Here is a 25,012-nt window from a genome sequence, read left to right as displayed (position 1 = left end):
GGTCAGGGTAAAGAACCTGGGCGTGTGGAGCTCTCCCTCGAGTCTCATGTGAAAGAGACAACAAGGACTGCCTTTTATCACCTGAGGAACATAGCTAAAATCAGAACAACGTTTTATCCCCGGACACTGCAGAGGTTCCTGTCCATGCATGTGTGTCTTCACACACTGATTATTGTAACGCTCTTCTTTCTGTTTTACCAGAGAAAGTTTTAGAGGTTTACAGATGGTACTGAATGCAGCTGCATTGGATGGAATCTCTTCACTGGTTTCCTTGTCAGGTTAGATCTGAAGGTCCTGTTGCTCAGCGACAAGGCTTTAAATGGTTTGGCGCTTTCATATCTCTCTTTTGCACCTCTATGTTCCTTCCCGTGCTCTCCGATCTCAGGACACTGGCCTTGTAAAGGTTCCTAAAGCCAGAAGAAAAACTGTTGGGGAGAGTGCTGTTTCTTCTTCTTTGTGGAACAGCCTCCCTGGCCTGCAGCAGGCCTGCTGTGTGGAGGTTTTCAAAGCTAAGTTAATTCTGTTTTTCCTGGTTCTTATGGCTATCCCCTTTTGTTTGAACTGGATTGTTTTTGTTGATCTTTTTTATCTTCAAATAGCTGTTCAGCACTTTGTTTGAAAGAGCTTTATAAATACAGTTGTTAGTATTATTATTATTAAACATATAATGACCATTGTCTTGTTTTCTAGACACATTTGTGATCAACTGTAGTTGTACCTGCTGAACCCACTGACAGACAGATCTATCTGTAAACTCTATACTACAGACCTGTTGTGTACAGATGAGTAGGAAACATAAAACTTGCAGTTGTCACTGAGCTGGCTGCAGTCAGACTTTATTCTGACTCCATGGAAATACTTACACCTGTTGTGTTGTATCCGTATTTCTGTGTACCTGTGATGCTGTTGTGGTCCTGTAGGTGTGTGTCAGCGGTGTTCTGCATCATGCTGCTGTCTTTTCAGACGAAGCCTGATTGATGTGCATGCTGGGACAGAATGGGTCCATCGGGGGGTTTTCAGTGTTTTGTGTCTATGTTTGATGACATCAGCAGGAAAACATTAGCAGAGGGATTGGATAATGGGAAGAAAATGAAAATCTAAAAATAGAATAGAGAGGAAAAAGTAGGACAACCAGATTATCCACACCTCCTGCGCCCCCTCACTGTACTGATCGCTGTGTTCACCTTCACCTCGGTCTCCTGCCCTTTACTCTTGCTGCTTCTCCTTGTTCATCATTTTTTCCTCTTTGTTTATCATTGTCTTCTTTTTCCCTCCTTTCTTTGCCCCTTCAGTGTTTTAGCTTTCTTCTCTCCCTGTTTCCTCTCACGTCTTTCTGGGCTGCAACTGTTATTTTTCACCTTTAGTTTCTGTCCCCTGATGAGCTAACGATATTGAATGCTGAAGGTTCAGGCTTGTTTTAATGGTACATGTTTCACGCAGTGGGAATGCATTTTGCACTGGAGCTCAGTTGTGTTAAGTTAGAGATGTTCAAGCCCTCTTTGATGACTCTCAGTGTTTTCATACTGTGCACATCCACCCACAAGTCAGAGTACTGTATCTCACAGATGCAGCAGGTCAGGCAAAAATAGAAGTGAAGTGTAAAAATAAAAAACATCAAGTGCTACTTACAAGATGCCTCACAGCTGCTGACACAGAAACTGAATATCTGCAGCACACTCCTCGATAACAGTGCATCACAATTGTACCTGCAAGGCTTGCAACTGAATCCACATCAGGGGCGGTGGTCCAGTCTGCAGGCTGCACCACTCAATTAAAAATTCATTTCCTTCTGACCTTTTTCTCTGACGCTCATTTATAATTTCACAACTTTAATTAGCTGAGCAGCACGCCGTCACCTGAGGTCTGACCTGGACTCCACATGGCTGCTGTCTGACACTTTCTGAAACCTACACAGGGAATATTGGGAATATGAAAACTCTAATGGGGAATAACTCTAGCGATACAGCCATCCAATTTTTTCAACCGGCTGAGCTCATAACATGTAATAATAACATGTAATATTTGGTGAGCCTTCCACTTCTTTCAGTCTCTCTGAAAGCTGGTGTCTAATCCTTGATTACAGTGTTTATTCTATGAAACACACCTGAATGTCTTCAGGTATACACATACAGGACAATGTAGGGTTTTTATTGTGTTCACATGGCCAACCAAGCACAAATTCAACAAAGTCTTCTTGTATACGGGTAAGGAGGGGATACGGCGTTATCAAATCTCTAAATTCATTCGTTACTTCAAGTCCTGAATTCTGAAGGGTCCACGCAGTGGAAACTCATATGCTGCTTTATTTAAAAGGAATAATAATTTATTGATTATATATATTTAATGATTTAGTTTGGAACCCAATATAGCCCCAAAAGATTTAAAGTAGTGCTGTCAATAGATTAAAAAAAATTAACTAATTCATCTCACAATTTTCTGTAATTAATCGCGATTAATCACAATTACTTGATCAATAGCCTGGCTGCAATTACACTTTTTAAACTTTATATTTAAGCTTGTAACAGACATTTATGCAATATAATGAAGTAAATGGAGAATAAATACAAAGAATGTTAAATGCTTAAATTCAAAGAGAATTTGAATAGCACAGGTTCTCTCCTGTGAAATGCAGCTTTCTAAATTTTGATTCACGATTAAATCATGATTAAATATCATTCACTTTTATTCTATATTTATCGCATTTCATTTTGCATGAGCAAACAGACTCGAGAAAAAAGGTAAAATATACACACTTAACATGTTTATTGAACATCTTGAACATTCATGTTAACAAAAAACTCTGTAAACATGTATCCTCTCTCTCTGTCACTTGGGGAGGCTTCAAGTCCTTGGAACGAGGAGCCAAAGCTCTGTAAAGTGCGTGTTCTCAGCGATATTAACAGGTCTGTAGTTTGTTGCAATCCACTTGGCGTCAGTCAATATGTCCGAGGTAGACTTACTGCGTCCCCGGTGCTCCGTGAGTGGTTTGTCGCAAGCTGGGTGACGCGTTAGCCAAAGTGCTAGCAGCAACCCCAACACGTCAATGTGATATTTTAAGCTGGAAGTACTTTGGTGAAAAGAAAATTCCTTCTTGCACAATGTGATTGGTTCAGCTGCCCGTCACTACCTGGACAAACTGCCCATTTGCACATGTACGAAGGTGCCTACCTGGACAAACTGCCCGAAATGCATTGACAGAGACATTTCAGGGATTTTGAGTCATTCTGCACTCCACATGCGTTAATAGCGTTAAATTTTGTTTATTGCGTTAATCATGATGATGGCTTAACCTGTGTTAACGCGTTAATTTTGACAGCACTAATTTAAAGATATTATTAATTCAAGGAACAAAGACCAAAAGAAATGTATAAATGAATCTGTATACAGAGATACCTGATGCTCCATTTCATTCCTAACAGTTCCTGTAATAAAGTAATCATTAAGGGAATCAAAGGGATTGGATGGGTGTAGCAAACAGAAGAGGAGTCAATGGCCTGTCTGCTAAAAAGGTGAAGAGTGAAGTATAGAGATCCAAACTGAAGCTCGACATGTTTAAGATTATGACCCATGAAATAAAGTTTCATAGGTTGCTGCATGTCTTTGTCTCATCTTCCTCCCCTCCAACATGAAACCAGTCCTCTCTGAGCCTGGTTTTTCTGGAGTTTTCTAAAGCCCCTTTTCCATTAGTACCTACTTGGATCAACTCAGCATGGTTTTCAGGGTTTTCCAATAGGTCACAGAACCTGGTACCAGGTACGTCTTTAGTTCCTGCTTGGCCAGGGTTCCTAGTGATCCGAGCAGGTACTAAAATGTGACGTCGTCAGCCGGCATGCCACGATTGGCTGGTTAATGAAAATGAAAACCGCGATTTTTGAAACCCGGCAATGAGGGAAATGTCTACAAAAACCGACACCGTGGTCCTCGCATTAGAGTTTTGGGCTTATCTCTGTTTTATTTGTGTTACTGAGGGGTCTTCACCCTATCATAATAAAAGCCTTGATCTGTTGATATGATTTGGTGCTATGTAAATTAGGGCTGCCACGATTAGTCGACTATCAAAATCGTCGACGACTAAATTAATAGTTGACGTGTTGTTTGAAGCTTTGTAAGATCCCAGAAGACACAGGAATAAGTAGTAGCATTTAAGAGTGTAATAACGGACTGAAACACAAGATGGCAGCACTGCATGTACAAGGATGCCAGCTGCCGTTAAACCTCGAAGAAGAAGAAGCTGTGTCCGGTATCGTAGCTGTGTCCAAATTCAGGAACCGCATCCTCCTGTGTCCACATTTGTAGGCCGATTACGTTACAGCGATGCGGCGAAGACTGTCCAAATTCGAATACTCCGACAAATGCGGCCCAGAAATACGCCCTTCATTTCCCCAGATTTGAAGGATGGGTGGGGTGTATACTTCGTGGCCCAACCTATCCCAGAATTCATAGCGCGGCCTTGCTCAGTTTCCAACAATGGCGGCAGCTAGTTAGTTTTAATATCACTCTTATTATTCTTTCTGGGTCACAAAATAAACGTTTAACATATTTTCAGGTGAGAATGTAGCTGTGTAAACTTCAAATATCTGCTCAGTTTATGAAGACACCACATATTTTCAAAAGCGCTCCGACGTTTTCGAAGACGTCTGTTACCCACCAGCTCGATAGCCGGGGTTCAAGGCTCACTAGAGCCAGCGAGAACACCGGACTCCCGGCAAATCATTTTCAAACCCACCGCCGTCTTTCACTACTCAGGTTAAACATGATATATTAGTCACTCAGATAACTGAAAAATGTTATTGTTTGGCCTTTTTCAGTGTTTTATTTGTTCCTGAGTTGGCTGAGATTAAAGTTATAGTTTTTACACAGCTGAATAAACGTCAAGCAGACAGCTGATTATCAGAAGTGTGAGATGCTCGAGAATATACTCCGGTGTCCTGTTATATTTTAGATAGCAAGGAGCAGACGGCTGAGTTTATTAAACTCCACCGAAACAATCTGCAGATTTCATTAAAATTTAATAAACTATCATCTTGTCTTTACTTTTAGTTAGCACATACCTTAAACACTTAAAGCTGTAAGCTAATGATAGTTATATAAGAGCAGATGCTGCTGGTGCAATAAGCTGTACGTTTTACGTCCAATGGATGCATGATCTGATTAGTCGACTAATCGCAAAAATAATCGGTGACTAGTCGACTATCAAAATAATCTCTAATGTAAATAAAATTTTATTTTGTGAAAACAAAATTTGAAACTGTGAAAAAGCACGAAGGTTTTCTCTGTGACGGTTTTAAAGGCTCTTTCTGTGAAGGCAAGGATGCCACAGCAATGGGGCAACTTTTACTGTGAAAGAGCAAACATTTGTTTGTAAAAGACCATTTACGGTGAAGGATTTGAAAGCATTACTGTGAAATAGATGGAGGATTTGAAGTGAAACTGTCAGTGATGAAAATGCCAATGAAAACCTGGATGGATAACAAAGAAGCAGACTCCTTCCTGAAGTTCTTGAGTTAGAACGAGTCACAAAGATTTGATTTTATTCCAGTGGTGAATATGTATTCCCCATTTTAATAGGTAACTTTTAGGTGCACTCTTTTTCTCAAGCATAAAGTGTCATAACTGTGAGAATTTGCTTCTTTTCTTGGTCTCACATTGAAGTGAATATTTTTTAATTTTTGTGGTGATTTAAATTGTGCTAATTGTCATACATCTGTAGAATAATATAAACCCACGCAGGACTATAACCAAGCCTGCAGATCTGATATTGTATGAAGCTTTTTTCTTTAGTCCTTAAATGGACTATTGCAGTGTGTCAGATGGCAGGGATGCAGCAGAAAGGCTTTGAACACTCAGAGGACAGTGCTCTTTATTGCAGATTTCAGGGACTCAAATGCCACACTGCCTCTTCTTCGTGTGGTTCCCATGACGACAGGTAGAGAACATCCTGCGGGCTGCGACGTCTGTTCGAAGCTAACAGCTCCCCAACAGCCTGTTCAGACGCACTTTTTGAGCTTTCAGTAAAACAAAGCCAGCTGCTCCTTTGTGCTCAGTAACAACACAGGAGCTTTTTTTAGTTTCATAATAGAAAGTCAAACGATGAATGTGTGTCAGGCAGCCGATCAGAGCCGAGTCCATGTTTTACATGACGCTTTGAAGCAAAAGAAAGTTGCTGAAAGAAAAGTTTAACCATGTTGGTGAAGTGTGTTAAACTGTGGAGGATGTTGGTTAGCAGAAGATGTAAAAGAGATGAAGCTAAATAGCCCGCTGACAGCACAGAGATAGAATAGAATAGAATTAGAATAGAATTCAACTTTATTGTCATTGCACATGTCACAGGTACAGGGCAACGAAATGCAGTTTGCATCCATCCAGAAGTGCTTTAGCCGTGATATAGATATATTACAATATATATTAGCAATAATATAGATATGTAAGTATGTTACAGAAATGGGTCTATTATGGTATGTTATAATGTACACGGTATGAAGTATGTTATGAATATTCTATAACTATAAGTATGTACAGGCTGTAGTGAGTACAAGCTATGTACAGGCTATGAACAGGATCTAAATATGAAATAAAAACTATACAGAAATCTGAGATATACAGTTATACAGAAATGTGAACTATGCAAGTTATAAACAGTTGTAGGATTAAAAATTATCGTATGTACAGAATGACTATTTACACAGAACTATACAGTAGTGCAGTTAAGATAAGTGAGATATGTGGATAATTTCTACAGAGGCTATATAAAGTGCTAGTGGTTGTGAGTGGTGGTTCAGTCCATGTTATTATTGTGTGTTTGAGGGTACGGTTGTCCATTGTGTGTGTGTGTGTGTGTAGGTGGTTGTGGGTATGTGTATGTTCAGTCCATGAGTTTAATGTGGGTCAGATGTCAGGAGGCAGAGTTCAGGAGTCTGACAGCTGTGGGGAAGAAGCTGTTCCGGTACCTGGTGGTCTTAGTCCGGAGGCTCCTGTAGCGCCTCCCAGAGGGCAGGAGGGTGAAGAGTCCATGTGATGGGTGACTGGGGTCTTTGATGATTTCCCAGCCCTTTTCAGACACCGCTTCCTGTAGATGTCCTTTATGGCAGGAAGTGGTGCTCCGGCGATGCGCTGGGCAGTTTTCACGACCCTCTGCAACGCCTTCCGGTCCGAGACGGAGCAGTTCCCGTACCAGACTGTTATACAGTTGGTCAGGATGCTCTCGATGGTGCAGCGGTAGACGTTCACCAGGATGTCTGAGGACAGGTGGTTCTTCCTCAGAGTCCTCAAGAAGAAGAGGCGCTGGTGAGCCTTCTTGACCAGCTTGGAGCAGTTGGTCATCCAGATGAGATCCTCGGAGATGTGAACACCCAGAGATCCTCATAGAGCAGCTCTAAAATAACAAAGATACTGATGTATCGTCCTTTCTCTGTAAGAAAGGAAAAGGGCCTTTTCCATTTCTTGAGACCTTCTCTTTTTTACTTTTTATTAGTTTATTAGAGGTCAGTGGCTGAGCAGTTCACATGCAGTAATTTAGTGACAGAGAAATGACAACGGCCCGGAGACTGAAACACAAACTGCATAAATATATTTCTATTCACATAAATCACAGTTCATTTTTTACACTGTTATTTGTTTTACTGACATTCATACGAAACATTAAATATTTACAAATATTTAGTTTATTCCTCTTTATTTATTTATATATTTTAAAACCTACAGTTTGATTTGGAGCCAGGTGACTGTCTGTTACATATATGATATCTGTTATTTAATCTGACTGATATCCACCGAGCGCACATACATTGTGTGTCCCCAAAACATTATTTGAATGCAAAAAAAACAAACATAAATAATGCTAAAGGAGGAAGATTGCACTTTAAATTCTTTTTTGTCAGATGTATATTATTGGATGTCTTTATTAAATAGATGTCTCTGTGGACGTCTGTAATCTGGCTAAGTTTTTAAATAGCAAGGTGCAAGTAAGTGAAATACCCACATAGCAAAATTGGTATGGCCCGGATCTGGCCCACACAATGTCCCACATGGCCCACATACCGCAAAGAATGATGGCCCTTTGGTGGCCCAGATCAGGTTTGCCAGATGTGGCCCACACATGGGCCAGCTGCAGACACACTGCTGGCCCTGTGCTGGCCCAGAACAGTTTCAGCTCTGGCCCCAGATGTCAGCCTAATGTGTACCTTAAACAAGCCATGTAATAACATGTGTAGGAACATAATAGTGCAAAAGTAACACGACGAATCTCTGTTCAGACAGTGAAAAGCACTTTTCTACTCTCCCAGATTACTCAAAGTGCTCTATACAACATGCCACATTTTCTCTAAACTGAGTGCTTCCTAACTACATTCATACATATTCACACTCCTGACATGCAGACTAGAGGGGCCAGGGATCGAACCCTCTGATCAGTAGGTGACCTGCTCTACCTCCTGAGCTACAGCCACCCAGTGGAAGAGATGGGTAAACCCTCAGTAGGTTTTGGATATAGTGTACACTCACAACCCTGTCAAACCTGCATTTGTAACATTGGCTACCATAGCAGTATAGTATTGTAACATGGCATTTGGGTCTTCTAACTAAAATAGAAAAATAGGAACATAAATAGTGCCATCATTGCCAGACCCACATCTGGTTGACATACACTCTGCCATGACACCAGTCAGTCAGCAGTGCCAGCTTGATACCAGATCCAGGCCAGACCTGTCTGCTATGTGGGTAAACGAGCTAAAGCTCTGGATTCACCTTGTTGTAAAAACTCTGTTTCAGCCATGTTTTTCTGCTCTTGGATCTGGCCCACACAATGGCTGTGTCCCAGTTAAGAGACCGCACGCTTGAAGTACGCATTTTGAGTGCGATTACGTCACCGCCACGTGACGACGGCTTTCCCAATTCGAAGTGTACTCCAAATGCATACTCCAAATGCGCCGTCGATTTCCCCAAATATCAAGCGTGGTCTGGTGCACGCTTCGTGGTCCCTATATCCCACAATTCATAGCACGGCGGTGGGTGTGGATAATGGCAGAAGCAGAGCGGCTGAAGAGTGAACTGTCAAAAGTAAGTACTGAATATTATGTCACTTATTTATGTGCAAAGGTTGAATAATGAAGAACATTAAAACATTACTGTTGGCCACATGTCGGCAAAGTTATGTGACATTACTGATGTTTGTACTTTCAGCGTTAACTTGGTTTTAAAGCCTTTACTTTCAAATACATATATAGTCGACCTTAATCTTACAGAGAATGTGATGATTTTATGGATAATTAAAGTCAGTCATATATCCACAAACACAACAAGCTGAAAGTCAGTGATGCTGCTCGGTTTGCAGTCCTGAATATGACGGCACAAGCAGGATTCACTGCACTGTTAATGTTAGCTATGTTATATTGCTGCCTCTGTTCGGTGGTGTCGAGCCAAACGGACTTTAACGTGTGTTTGAACGAGCTGACGGTTCACTCGTTAAGCTGAAAGAAAGATGCTTTAATCACAGGAGTCACACATGTGTCCACTGGACCATCTGGAACTCTTCTTGTTTAGCACTCGTAATAACACAAACACTAAATCCTCCTTCTCTTGTGCTGTTTTGTAGCAGTGTGTACACCTGAGACTGTCACCTGTCTGTCTGTCCTGCACTCTCTCTCTGTTTCTTTCTCTCTGATTGTGGAATAAAAGTATGAACATGTATTTATAAGTTACACTTGTGTTTGAATCCTGCAGCTTATCACACATTTGATTTCCATGTGTGGCAACTGCAAGTGTCCAGAGTGAGGACAGACTGAGGGACCCACTGCTGCACATCATCTGTGAGGCTTTGCACCCCTGATGATCCACCAGGACAAACTCAGCAGTGTGTGAGGAAGAGGAGGAGGAAGAGCCAGCAGCAGCTGACAGATGGAGAGAATAGACAGACTGTTCCCTGTTTGTGAAGGACTGCTAGGAAAGTTTAACATAACTAATTGTCTGTCCTGAATCAGTCTTATTAGGTAATGTTCAAATAATGTTATCATCCCAGTGTTTTCAGTGTGGGAGAAAGTACTCAGGGCCTTCAAGTTACACACTATGAAAGGCAGCAACAAGTTTAATATTCAGAAACCTAAAGTATGTATCAGCAGCAGAATGGAGCTAAAAATAAATGTTTGTTTCAGTTCTATGAAGCTTTGAGTATTTTGGATTAGTAGCACTGCTGTGTTTGTTGCATCATATTGCTGTAATTGTTTATATGCTTTATATATTCTGAGGTAAGTTGATCTATAGTGTTACATCATATTCTATAAGGATGTTATGTGTTTGTATACTTTCTGCCCAGTTTGACCCATTTAGCAGAAGTCAGCCTGTTTAAGGCTCTGATATCTATTCTGTATGACTTAAAGCAGTTATGACATGGTCTGATTTTCTCACCCAATAAAGGAATATTTCATATATCAGTCTACTCTTCATTCTATCAGAAACTGTTATCACAGCTCGTACATTTGCTTTTTCCACATGTATGTAAGCATTGAGCCAAATTTAGTAATGCCAACATATTAAACGAACAATATTTGTCTCTTATATATAATACATCTGTATATACACTGTCAGAGATACTTGTCTTTGAGTGAAGATTTAAGGTGATAGGAAATATAAATAACTGCAACTTGAATCTTTGACCCAGAGTTCAAGCTCACTGCTGTAATATATCACAATAATCTGACAATACTATAATACTGTCCATATTATATTTACATTATCACAGTGAGATGACTTTAGTCTCATGAACAACATGAGCTAATTGTTATTTACTAACTAATCTTGAAATGACTTCAGTACAGAAATGAAGCCCAACTATCATGTTTTACAGTCCTGTGGTCTCAACTAATCAAAGTGATGTCATGACAAAAATGAATGAACAACAAAACATTTTTCTCCTTCATTTCTTTCACACAAAGCTGTATGTAACGTTTCTCGCGGTTAGTATCATGGTTGCTAGGCAACCTGAGCAGCGCGACAAAGGCTAGACCGTCCCATTTCACAAGCCTCTCACTTCCGCACTTCTCGTACTTATAGTACGCACCGTACGTAGTACACGTAGTGCGCGTACTTCAAGCGTGCGGTCACTTAATTGGGACACAGCCTTATGCCGGGCTCACACTGTGCGATTTTTTTCAGTCGCGCGATTCAGCTCCTGCTCAAACTGTACGATTGACTCGCAGGGGTTAGAAGTTCATAGGTCACGATGCAGGGTCTCACACTATACGGCCCGATGCTCTGATGCGACCTGAGTGCTCACACTGTGCGTTCATAAAATGAAGGTTATAACAGAAATTCTGTCGCTCGCTCTCCCTCTCTGTCTTTCACTCACACAGACACGCACGCCACCACCATCAACTTTATGAAAAACATTGATCAGGCAGCTGTGATTGAGCAGCGGTGTAGATCCAACTATTTTCACGGTTGTTGTGGTCGTGATAATTTTGTGAGGCCACATCGAAAAGGCTCGGGTGAGCTTTCCAAAGTTCTACAAGTGCCTCCATCGCTTGTGTCCAGATCACACACTGCACTGCCGTGCTGCGCCGTCTTTTTTGCTGACATTTGTGTTTGCGCGTGCACAGTGTGAGCGGCTGCAGTGACACCCTCACGACGGTCGCGAGGATTTCAAACAGGTTTGAAATCCTCCCGACCAAGCGATTGATGATCGGGAGCTGGTCATGAGGTGTTAATCGCTTCTCTTTACCCCACGTATACTACACGATGCACGACACACGATGAAGGCCAAAATCGGGCCGATCGCCAAAACGGTCGCACGACTCAAAAATCGGCTCAAAATGGGCCAAAAATCGCACAGTGTGAGCCCGGCATTAGTTGCTCTGTCCCCATGGTGTCTAGTCCGCGTCTCAGTGTTATACTTCCTGTTTTACTTTGAAGTTCTGTGTCTCATGTGAGTGTATCCTGCTTTGCTTCCTTGTCTCATCAGTTCTGATTTCCCCCAGCTGTGCTCTCCTTCTGTGTCTCATTCCCTCATTCCCGACACTTTTGCCCAAACAGGTGGATGTTTTCTCTTTTTGTCTCTATGGATGGTTGTGTGTGGGAATCCAGTAGATTTAGTTTCTGAAATACTCGGACCAGCTTGTCTGGCTCCACCAACCACATACCTCATACACAGTCCATTAACAAGTGTGTGTAGCTGGCTTGTGCAGCAGCATATTCGGTTGCTGTAGTGCCATCATGTGGACAGAGTGATAATGACAAGAGGAGGCAGGATGTCACATGAGCTCAGATGGATGGATCCAAACATCTCACACACACACACACACACACACACACACACACACACACACGCAGATGTGTTTTCAGAGACGACTCTTGTATGTTAACCTTTTGTATTTGTGTTGTTGTTCACAGCACCCCCTACAGTGCGAATCGTGCACTCTGGTCAGGCTTGTAATGTGGAGGAGGAGCGCTACAGTGAGAGGGTGTACACTATCAAAGAGGGAGAGACTCTAGAGCTGCAGTGTTTGGTGACTGGACACCCCCGACCACAGGTAACAACATGCTGGGTATACTGGGAACACTTTGACTTTGTGTGTTAATGCCAGTCAGTGAAAGAAAACAGGACAGGTCATGTGTGGAGTTTACATTCACACTTTTCCGCACTCTGCACCCGTGTTGGTTTGTTGGAGCAGTCAGTAACAAAACCCCCCAAACCTCCCGTTATCCTCAGCGGCCTGCTGAAGTGCCAGAGTCCCCGCTGAGTGGAGCTACTGTGGAGCCTTTGAGTTTCAGAAAAGACAGCAATCACACAGCGACGAAGAAGAAGAGCAAGAAACCCCGTGAGGAAGAGAAGAGCCACCGCTGTCTGTGAATGAAGACAGACATTTACCAAGAGTGAAGACGAGGAGAACGACACAAGGGGAAGAAAGGAAAAAGATTTCTAGGAGACTTTTAGTAAGCGCAGCTTTTATTCCACGCAACTTTATGAGATGATGATGAGATGAGATAGCCTTTATTTGTCAGTTGCAGGTCTTTTGCCCGCAACCGAGATGACAGACCTTGCCGACCGTACATACAATACACAAACATCACATTGGGGAGACAGGTCAGGCTAGGTAGCGAGGAAAAAAACATCGAAATGTGTAACACAAAAGGATAATACAGGAATGCACAGATATCAACACACCATAGCACAATAAACACAGACAAGCAACATGGAAAAGAGTTCCAGTGTGTACATCTGATCTGGGACCGCTGCAATCTTTCGACTGCGCCTCCAACTGACCCGATGTCCACATCAGAGGGGAGGTAAGCGTTGGAGGTGGCGTTGGATCCGGGGTAGGGAGGGTGATGCGTCGGTGAGTGCTTATCAGTATCAGTATATGTATGTGTGTGCGTGTCCAGAGTTCAGCTGAGACAGTGTCCTTCGCCCTGCCAGGCTAAGTAAACAGTCTTCCAGCCAACCCAGGTGGCCTTGCATGGAATGGGAAGAACAGTCTAAACACAGTCGTTATCAGGGTGTTTTTGTTCAGCTCCGGCCTTGCAGCTGGCGCCAAAGGGGTATCCGCATAAGTGATGTTATTTTTTTACTTTAGTGCGAACAGCTCATATGAATTTCAAAGCAGTTCTACAGTCCAACACTGGTCTCTCAATCTCCCGTTGGAGAGCCGCGAGCTTCGCCATACTTGCGTTCTGTGATGTTGTCACTTCTTGTGCTCAAGGAGCCAATGTCTGAGAACTCACGGCAGTGTGCCTCCCCGAGATGTTATCCAATTTTGCGCCCAGAGATGTTATTCCGGGCTAGCCCTTCCAAGATGTATCCAGTCTGCAGTCAGAGATCTTATTCTGAGTATTCACAGCAGCCGTAGCCTCTCCAAGATCGTATCCGTGCTGACTCAATGAGCCCATTTTGAGAAACTCACGCCTCTCCCATCATTCCAATCCCAGCGGGCAGCCTTGTGGGGGTTTGAACAGCCGGTTCCGCTTTCTTAATTCTTCGATAAGTCAGGGCCAAGCCAGCTCCGATCAGCCAGAACCCTGTTACCATGGTTCTGAATAGGTAGATATCTTCACCACTCAGGCTCACCCAAGCCCAAACTTCTCATTGAGAAAGGGGTGTCAATTGCATTTAGGGACCAGTTGATCCAATCCATAATTCCTTTATGTTATTGATTGTAAAGGCCTTTCAATCCATGACTCGGTGATGTTGCGTCTCACTGACTCACACTATACACTGAGGCTTAGTAGTGAACAGTTATGACTCTTTCAAGGATTTACTTGACTGTCATCAGAGGAACAGCAGTGACTGTCTCAGAGCTAGGACATGCTTCATGCTGTCTGTAGCTTTGTACAACCAGCTTCAGAAGGTCGTCACCTGGAGGAGTCCCAACACTCACCTGCTGAGCACTTGTTAGCGCCCATTGCTTTACTCTGCTGTAATAACCCTGAACCAGTGCAAAAGCACTACAACAATCAATAGCTGCTGCTTTAGTAATTGAGTATATTTCATTAATCCATCGATGAATCGGATAAGAAGAGCTTCTGTCTCATTAAAGACCAACAGTAAATATTCAATAGAGCAAAAACAGAGGATTGTAAAATGAGCGGCTCAGTGGTTTCCCTTTTGGAAATGTTTTAGTACTTTCAGTGCGTAGACTAACTGCTCTTTCATGGTATTTATGTGAGATTTTATCAGAGTTTGTGAAGAAAATATTTTCTTAAATGCAAAAATACAGTAATTTCAAATCAAATAACACATAAAACCTAAACACAGACTGCAGGCCTTTGCTTTGTCTTCCTGACTCTATTATATCTCCTCGTACGGACAGATTTGGTGTGTTTGTAACCAGTATGTAACAAAATATATAAACAATGGGCAAATCAGAAGACTTCAGGAACGACAGGAGCCCAGAGGATGGGTAACCACAATGAAAACACAACTGCAAATGATGAAGCAATGGTTCAACTGTATTTGAAATTTATGCACTGTATTGCATTTGACAATAATAACCAAAATTGTGTGTGCGCGCACAGATACCCAAAATAAAAAAGAAACGAATGTTAGATCCGGGTCTTTTAAAGTGTCAATAGGATCCAGATCAGGCCTGTTTGGTGATCTGGTGAGTTATTTGTGTGAGTTCAATCCACGATCGGTGTATGGTTTGCACAGTTTTGTCCTACCACAGTTCAGGTAACCAGACTTCAAGATTCAGTTCCAAATGGGCTGTGGCTCGCCATCCATTGCAATGGAAAATTATTCCTCTTCTGCGGATTTTCACAAAGTCTGTAATCCAAAGTTCTCTGGGGAGTCTCAGCTCCTTTCTCCAACTCAAAAAACCTGACCTAAGAGTGAGGTCAGAATTACTTCAAATGAACATTGTTCACATTTAACTAACAACACTTCTGTTTAAGGTATAAAGCATGAACAAAATCCGTTTCAAATTCAAGTCATATTTCTAATGTTGTACAACTAATCAAATTCAAAAGGGTTTTCATTACATGGCAATGTAGCTATCACCAATCATTAAAGCAATTCACACTGCTCATTAAAAGCAGCAAACTCAATATACTCTGCTCACTGTCAAGTAACAACACTGATGAATAAAAGTAACACCATAAAACATTTCAATTCAACAGATAGACATACAGTTTTTTCTTTAACCTAACAACAGCTAATATGTTTTTAACACTTAACAACGGGAGTGTGCGTTTAGCTAGTACCCGCTAGCTACTTGCATAGTACCGTCACCATTAGCGTTCGTTTTTGAAGCGAACAACATTAACATTTCAGGATGCTGATCAGCGGCTATAACAGTTTGGTTACTCACCAGTGCAAAGCACTTCGTATTCATAAAACTAGCTTCGGCTATCCAAATCTGGCGGCTAATCAAGCAGACACCAACAGCTACCACGTTTTCCCCACAGGTACAGCTATGGCGCGTGTGGTCTAAGCAGCCGTAGCAGCGCAACCAAACATGAAAACACAAGGCGGGACAAACAATCCCATTGGTTGGACCGCATTTGTATCCAGGTCAAAAAATAACCTTTGAGAAACAAAAATAAATAAATAACACAAATAATGCAATTCCATACATAATAATTTGGATTTTTTTCTTTAGAGTCTCTCTCCAATTATGAGTGTTTTTAACTGAAAAGAATAAAACACCTTTAATAATAATTACAATAAACAGTCTCTAATTGCATCTGTTTGCCACTTGGCTACATGTTCATGTGTATTATCTTTGTGATTCGTGTGAATCAGTGTGTGTCTGCATTTTTAAGTGATCTAGTGAATGAGTGAGTATGTGTGGTTGCAAGCCTTGAAAGGAGCATGTCCATTCCACTAAAACGGGCAGGCATAAGGTGTGAACACCATCTTTATTTTGTCATATAATTTTACAGACGTTTGTAATATTCTGTTCTGAGAATGATGATACTGTTACTTTCCTCCATGTCTCAGCCACCAGCTGCCTAACTGAATCATAATGTGACACGAAGTTAACGGTTCGTCTGCACACGTGCACTTTTAGTGTAATTCTGCAGTTTACTGAAGATTTTTTGTTGAGTAAAACTAACGATGGTGGATGGGAGGAGCTACACGTGAGCTCACGGTAATGACTCCGCCTCTTTGCGTTTTGCGTTAGTGTGCAGACAGACTCCATGTTAAGCTATGGCAGCATCTGCTCTGTTGTTGTTGGTGTCTTTGTTGCAAACTGGAGTCTGCTTGGCTTTAATGTCGCACGCTTTTTAGTCACAAATGTTGCGCTAACGTGGTGAGCTCTGTAGAGTTTCATCAAACGAAGCATCAAAGCAAAAGCTTTGCTTTTTGTAACCAACTTACCTGATGTCTGTGAAGGTTCTCAGTCATCCAGGTCATCGTAGTTTAAGGAGCTTGGAATGAAAAGCGTCTGTACTTGTTTAAGTTGCTTGAAGACGTTTCACCTCTCATCCAAGAAACTTCTTTAGAACTGAAGAAGCTTCTCGGATGAGAGGTGAAACGTCTTCAAGCAACTTAAACAAGTCCAGACGCTTTTCATTCCAAGCTCCTTAAACAACTTACCTGATGAGTCATTGTAGCCCTGTTACATTTATGTATAGAAAAATAGGAGTGCTGTTGCTTTTTCTTTGAAGTGGAAAATCAAGTTCTGAGTCGGGATCTTCTTCTGGAACAGCCCTAAAGTCGGATTTCCCACAGTCCTATTCTCTTTGCTAATGCCCGACGTCTTCCAGAAAAACACAAAGCAAATCTACTGTGTCTGCACTGGGAAAGGTCTTTTTTACACTAATCTGACATTGTGAGGTAAATGTTGATTGCATGATGTCGGGCGATAGAATAATCATATGTGCTTTGCTCTGATTTCCCATCAGCCTCATTTTCACTGTCCTGTTCTGTTTGCCAATGCCTATGTCTACATCTTCCAGAAAATCTTAATTTAGGACAGAAGACAGAATTCGATGTGCTGTTCAAACTTAACCCCACCTTCATAATAACAATAGTTTTGTGTTGTGACTTGTTGAATAAGCTCTGCTGACCCGTTCAGAGACACACTGACTGAACCTGCTGCAGCAGCGTGTTTAAACAGACATCAACAGCATTACATTATAGTGATGGATGAATACCTCTGTCTGGATCTCTTGATTTTGCTGTAAACTTCAGTTCTGAGGTATAAGGAGAACAGCTTTGCATGTGTATAACATCAACAGTCTGGACGACAGTAACTCTTCAACAATTATCAAAGAGTAGAAGAAAGAGGTGATACCATTACTGTTGGCTGGGAACTGTGATCCAGGATGTCTCTGTATTCTTCGTCAGATATTTTGTGTCTCACAGAGACACAGTAGGAAGGAACTGTCCCCTGTTTGGACCAACAGTTCGTATTTCCACTGTGTTTTGGTCAGAGCAGTTCTCTCACTAGATTTTTCTCAGTAGTTTTTTTCTTGTTTTTGCAGTACTTCCACCATGAAGTGCTGCGTGCTGAACTGTCATTGGCTCAAATTGGTGATTTCTCAGGGTGGTCAGAGCAAATGTTCACATATTTCATTGGTATAAATCTGTTCTTTAATGTTCTAATCTAATGAAGAACTGTGGTTCTTGTCATAACTTTAACATTACAGTTTATTCTTGTAAGCTGGTTCATTCACCTTATTGGCCCTTTCCTTCCTTTTTTTGCTAAGTGATGTTGATGGTTTGATTCTGTACTGTTGGGCCGGTGAATAAAAAGCGATGAGGTTGTTGTGACAGTGACAGTAATCCCACTTACCCTCGCTAAGTGTGAAAAGTCTTAAAGTTGTCTCCTGCAACTTTAAGTGCAGTTTGCTGTTGGTGCGTTATGAACCTGGTGCCTGAACCACATGTCACAACCAGAGGCCATTATGTCTGCATCATTTAGCAGCTACTGGCTTCCCAAGGTGAAACCTTTTGCACGTCTTAAAGGCTGATGTAGTTCAGTCTGCTTCAGCCCGATGTATTTCCCATCAGTCTGTCTCTGTGATCATACTGACTGTGCACACTCCCTCCTCCATAAATCATTTTAAATGTTTTTCAGTAATAGCAGAAATGAATTTTGGTAACTGGATTAGTGATCTCCATGTAGTGATACTTGCTGTCTGACTGGATCACAGGCAGATTTAAGCATAAGGGCTCCAGTGTTGCTTTTGGCTTTTAGAGGAAAAGAAATCAGCTGCGTCCCTAAAACCCCCAATGATGCAGTAACACTGATGGAGGGGAAACACCACCCTGCTACTGTTCTTATAGATAACGTTAGAGCGAGGTTGGAGCAAATGCCAGAGCAAACACGGCTGCATTACTGCTGAAATTGAAGTTTGTCACTTCCTGTTCCCACCAAATGCAGCACTGCACCAGCTTCTTATTTTGGTGTACTGAAAGTAGAGCTGGGCGATAGAACGATAACGATATGTATTGCGAAATAACTTTTTCTCGATAGAAAAATTAAACTATTGCGATAGGCCTCATCTCTCTTGTCCTCTTAAAAAAAAAAAAAGAACAGCCAATCCAAATTAAGTAGCGCAGAGCCGAACCAATCACAGCCGCAACGTCACATCACGTGACTTGTTACGTACAGCACAAGCGCCAAGGCGCACATGTGTATTTGTTTTTGCAGCCGTGCAGCCCGGGTAATGAAAGAAATGAGTGCGCCGACTAGAGAAAAATCAACCGAGAGCGTGAGCGAAGGTTACCGAAGAAAAAACAGATGATGGTTCCAATGCCGGAGAGCTTGTCGAACGGAAGGGCCACAGAAGTTCCGTAGTGTGAAGGTATTTCGGCTATTTCAAGTCTGACAAAAAACAGAGTAGCGCGCACTGTAAATTGTGCCGAAAGCAAGTCTGGAAATACAATAAAGCGGTGCATGCTCAATCTCTGACTGAAAGCGCTGATTCGTCATTCGGCTTTTGTCAGACTAAAGTAACTGTTAAAACTGTTTGAAAAGCTAAGCTATACAACAAGGAGAGATTGAGAATTTCCTTTTAGTTCTCAGTTTATTTGATATTGACAAAAGTTAGTCAATTTTGTCTGTTCTGTAAAACGACCTACGATTTATTTTTAGAATTAATATTTTGTTTCTAAGTGGAATTGACAGTTTAGTCTGTTTGTTTGTTCTATTTTGAAACTTAAACGCTTTAGCGGCTGCCTTTTGTGTAGTTTGCAATATTTGCCTTTATTTATCTGAAACTGAAGTCTCATGTTCCTTAAGTACATCTACCCTGTTGAACTTATTATGGGAAATAAATATTTTAATTAAAACAAGCTGCTAATTATTTCACATTTTACTTGTGAGCAACGGCACATTTAAATCTTACAAATATAGTTATTTGGCTTATATCATGATATATATCGTTATCGCCTGAAATGAAAAAAACATATCGTGATATGAAAAAGTCTTATATCGCCCAGCTCTAACTGAAAGTAGAGCTTTTTGCAGTTTTAAGCTTGTTGGTGTGAAGTGCAGCGAAATAAATGCCAGCCTTAAAGTCCAAACAGGCTGTTCTTTAAATTTCTGCTCAGTTTGAGCTCTCAAACTCTCTCACTCGGGGCCCCATTCAGCCATTCAGGCCTTTTTACTATGCTTAAGTGCTGTGCCTAACATTCACTCACTCCAATACTCCTGCCCAACATCGGGGAGTAGTGTAAGGCAGAGATCAAACTTCCAGCTAGTAGACGGTCCGCTTTGCCTCCTGAGCCGCAGCCACTCCATTTATGGTGCAGCTCATTAACAGCTCAGCTACTGCCTCTTCATTAACTGTCAGTTAAGTTCCCCAACTGTTCCTCCCTCCAACCTTTCTTTGTCTCCTCTCTTGTAACCTGTCCTCATTTTTGTCTCCTTTTGTCTTTCCTTCATTCCTTGTGCTCGTTTCCTCTCAGATGTCTTCTTCCTTCTTCGTTTTGTTAATCCTCTCCTCTACATTCCTCTGTTGCCATATCATCTTTGTCTTTTCTCACTTCCTCCTCCTTTTAGTCTTTTTCCTTTCTCCTTCCCTTTCTTCCTCTACTTATTTCCTTGCCATCTTTCAAATATCTTTCATCTCCTCTCCTCTATTTTCCCTTCCTTTCTATCTCTCTCACCTTTTTTGGCCAGTTTACACCTTTCTCCTCCACCTTCACTCTTTTATTGCCTCAGATTTAGAATAAGTTATCCTGTTTATGTGTACAGCATACGACCATGTCAGCAGAAAATGCAAAAACAAGTGAACTTTGAAATCATCAGGTGTTTCATGATGAGACAACGCTGCACAGATAAGATGCAAACACTGCATCTCCACCTCATGTCCAGAGTTGGTGTGGACATTATCAGCAGCAATCAGCTGTTTGAGTAACAGTGACTCCCCACCTCTCTGTGTCCTCTCTCTTACCCCCGTTCTTCACTTCCTGCTCTCTCCTCTTTAGTCCGTCTCTCTCTGCTGTCAGTCTGTTGCAGCTATAAATAGAGCAGCTGCTGGCACACACTGAGTCCACACACACTGAGTCCACACACTTTGTTTTCTCTCTCTGCGTCACCACAGAGCTTCCTCTGCATTTTTTCTTTCATCACTCTTGTTTTTCCTCAACACCTTTCGTCTCTCTTCTGGCTCCACATTGCAAAGTTACGACAAGAACTGAAGACACTCTGATTTTAAAAGTATTTTAATGAGCTTAACCATGTAGTATAGTTGGTGGTCAATAGGTCCAGGTGTTCAAACACTAAATATGCCAAGGTAGAGGTAGCACCAAGTAAACTGTGCGATGCAGTAGTTTACAGTGTGTCAGAGAAATGGCTCTAACATAGATAAATCCACAGATTATTTTGTCATCTCGGTTCCCCAGAAACTTTGAAAATGCAAATATCCCAAACTTCAACTTTCTCTGTCGCCTGAAGTAATCTGAAGATGGATAATATCCACTGATGTTCACACTGTCACAGCACTAATCACATGCACACAAGCTCCCCCCTGAGGCGGTTACTCTTTCCCAGCTGTTTGAAGTTGGACTACATGCTTTTTTTTTTGGTTGCTGAAGGTCAAATGTTAAACTTTGGGTTAAACATGTCACCTACATCTGTAACTTTACCTAGTCATCCAATCACCGTGGATGAGGGGCGGAACAAACACTATATTGACCAACTGTCTGTCATGGTTAATGCAGAGTTTGACTCTGGGGGAGTTTCATTGAAATGGTCTTCTGTATCTTCAGGCAAAAACAGGCTGGGTTAACAACTCCAGTGTGTTTAGCTGGGAGCGCAGCAGACTGACCTGGGCAGGAACGCACTGACGTCCACTAGCCATTCACTCAGTTTGGCTATTCTTCACAAAGCAGGTCTTTCGACAGCATCTTATACAGAGTTGGATGGAGAGACTAATTTTTCAAGGCAGGAAATAATACAGGTTGGTAGCCTGAAGATATTCAAACTCAGGAGAAAACAGTAGTTGCAGAGGACATGTTATAGTTATGTTAAGAAGGAGGCAACATAGCAATGGGCAGCTTCCACCTCAGATGTTCAGACTGGCCATTAGTCTGGAGGTGGATAATAGAGAATAAGCTTTAGTGCCACCAGTGCAGTACAAAACCCTTGAACTGAGAGCCCCGAGCAGCAACTATGTCATGGTGCACACGCTGAACTAGGATTTCAATTTAGGAGGTGAGCTGCTAAAGAAAACCTACACTCAAAAAAGTGAAACTGGGCTGTTATTACATTCACAACAGTCTAACTTGTAATTTGGACAAAATAATTTTGTGTTTCTATGATGAACGTACAGAAATCGAGTACGATCTGCATGAAATTCAACAACTTTATGCTTGTTAAATTTATCCTTGTTGACATGACCTGATACGATCTAGACAGAGTTGCCTGGAGTCGCGACATCACAAGATCGTGTGAGATTTCAAACCACAGGAGTTATAATAGCAGAAAGCATACACACACCACATGTAAGCTATCGCTGTTTATTGTGGTTTAACCTGTCAAGGACAAAACAGAAAAAGCTAAGTAATCATAGCTTTCCTACGTTTGTGCAGTGACAGCTTGGTGGTGCGGTTGTTAGTGTTGTTACCTCGAGGACAAAGGTCCCGAGTTCAAATCCACCGACTGCTTTGTATGAAGTTTGTGTTTTGGACCACCAGAAGGTTTGTTTAAGAATATTAATGAATATTAATCGTACCAACGATGAATGTTTTATATCGAGATATGAGATTTTGGTCATATCGCACAGCCCTAAGCAGAGAAATTGTGAAAAACCACTGACCAGTGCATCTTGTCTTATTCTAAACTTTGTGACTCAAACACAAAAAACTTGCAGCACTGACACGACTGCTGTGCCTGCTTGACAGCGATAGCAGATGGTCCTATTTGAAGCAGCGACACAATGCATATCGGGAGGAAGGCTCACTGTGGTGAGATCACAACACTTCTAGTCAAGAAATGTTGTGATTAGAGATCAATCAAAAGACCTTTGGGAACTTTGTTAGAGCACTCGATTCTTTGTTTTTACTCTTTGTGTAGTGACAGTCTTTAAATTGTTTCCATTTAGAAAAAGTTAATGGTTCATGATGCTGAACCAGGATACTGAAAATTAAGTTCAAGGCTACCAAAGAGAGCTCATATGTGATGCCACGATGTTTACAAAGGGACATGTGCAGATCTGGGAGTGGCTCTACAATCAGAATACTTTATTAATAAAGAAATTATAAATATATTCTGATATATTTCTATAATTCACCAACTAAATTAGAAACCAAAAACTTTCACCCTGGACACAAGTTTGACCTTGTTTTTGAACTTGTTGTCTTCAAAATTTTGTTTTTACATGGATTCACTCAGATTCACGCAGATGAGAAAATGGATCGATAAAGCTATAACATCTGTCTGTGTCTGTGAGGATAGTAACAGGTATGAGTGTTGTCAGTTATGTGACTACAGTAATGGTAAATAGTCTGTGCCATCACTCTGACCCAGCATCTATGGACAGAGTATTTTTAGAGCATTTATTCACTGTTTTGAGACTGTTAACTGTCTGTCTGCACTAACAAGCAATACAAAGTCAGTTTCAGTCCAGCTGGCAGTGGAGCAATCAGCATGTGGGACAGAGAGGGGGAGGGAGGGTTGATGAAAGAGATAATCAGAGTGGGAAATCTGCTTATCAAGTCAATGTATAGAGGAGGGTTAAATAAGGAATCTATATGTAACCAATCTAACACACATTAATGAAATTCCCTGAAAATATAAATAATAATAATGATCAGTAGCTGGAGCTCAGGAGGTTGAACAGGTCACCTACCAATCAGAAGGTTGGTGGTTCAGTTCCTGGCTGCAAAATGTCCCTGTGCAAAGTGTTTGTGTTGTTAATATATATTTTTTTAAAAGCAAATTTAACACATGGGACGATGGCAGCAAGATAGGTGAGACAAACTATATAGTCTGGGAACACAAGGCCCAGATGTTCCCTGCTGGTGCTGATGAGCCTGCTCCATCCACCAAGAAGCTGGAACACAAGCAAAGGTGTAGAGCACGGGTTAGGGTTTGTCTCACCTGCTCCCACAAACAGGTAGCCCTCAGTAGTCAGTAAGTCATATACAATATCAGGGTGACTGAAAAAAAAGACATTAATGAGAACTAGGGCTGCCACGATTAGTCGACTAGTCACGATTACGTCGACTATCAAAATCGTCGACGACTAATTTAATAGTCGACACGTCGTTTGAAGCTTTGTAAGATCCTGAAAGACGCAGGAATAAGTAGTAGGATTTAAGAGTGTAATAACGGACTGAAACAGAAGATGGCAGCACTGCATGCACAAGGATGCCAGCTGCCGTTAAAGGCAAAAGAAGAAGAAGCTGTGTCCCAGAATTCATAGTGCGGCCCTGCTCAGTTTCCAGCAATGGCGGTTCACAAAATAAACGTTTAACATATTTTCAGGCGAGAATGTAGCTGTGTAAACCTCAAATATCTGCTCAGTTTATCAAGACACCACATATTTTCAAAAGCACTCCGACGTTTTCAGAGACGTCTGTTACCCACCAGCTCGATAGCCGGGGTTCAAGGCTCACTAGAGCCAGCGAGAACACCGGACTCCCGGCAAATCATTTTCAAACCCACCGCCGTCTTTCACTACTCAGGTTAAACATGATATATTAGTCACTCAGATAACTGAAAAATGTTATTGTTTGGCCTTTTTCAGTGTTTTATTTGTTCCTGAGTAAATCTGTTTGGCTGAGAAATAAAGTTATAGTTTTTACACAGCTGAGTAAACGTCAAGCAGACAGCTGATTATCAGAAGTGTGAGATGCTCGAGAATATACTCCGGTGTCCTGTTATATTTTAGATAGCAAGGAGCAGACGGCTGAGTTTATTAAACTCCACCGAAACATTCTGCAGATTTCATTAAAATTTAATAAACTATCATCTTGTCTTTATTTTTAGTTAGCACATACCTTAAACACTTAAAGCTGTAAGCTAATGATAGTTATATAAGAGCAGATGCTGCTGGTGCAATAAGCTGTACGTTTTACGTCCAATGGATGCATGATCTGATTAGTCGACTAATCGCAAAAATAATC

General features: G+C 41.6%; 1 protein-coding gene and 1 long non-coding RNA gene across 4 annotated transcripts in view; one reads left to right on the top strand and one right to left on the bottom strand.

Moving 5' to 3' along the window:
• The window catches only part of LOC100711078 (MAM domain-containing glycosylphosphatidylinositol anchor protein 2), a 193,109-nt gene that overhangs the window by 52,906 nt on the left and 115,191 nt on the right, over positions 1–25,012 (top strand). For all 3 annotated transcript variants that reach the window (XM_025900808.1, XM_025900807.1, XM_003458435.5), the window contains exon 2: positions 12,379–12,518. In XM_025900808.1, the coding sequence (XP_025756593.1) occupies positions 12,379–12,518 (140 nt within the window). The remainder of the gene's footprint in view (positions 1–12,378; positions 12,519–25,012) is intronic.
• On the bottom strand, positions 14,914–16,183 carry LOC112843071 (uncharacterized). Its single transcript, XR_003215190.1, has 2 exons — positions 15,795–16,183; positions 14,914–15,309 (listed from the first exon to the last, which is right to left on the bottom strand). It is a non-coding gene; the product is annotated as an uncharacterized LOC112843071 (long non-coding RNA).

The sequence above is a fragment of the Oreochromis niloticus genome, linkage group LG19 (assembly GCF_001858045.2).
Source record: "Oreochromis niloticus isolate F11D_XX linkage group LG19, O_niloticus_UMD_NMBU, whole genome shotgun sequence".
In the NCBI taxonomy this organism is placed as follows: Eukaryota; Metazoa; Chordata; class Actinopteri; order Cichliformes; family Cichlidae; genus Oreochromis; species Oreochromis niloticus.
This window is presented reverse-complemented; position numbering and strand designations above follow the sequence as displayed.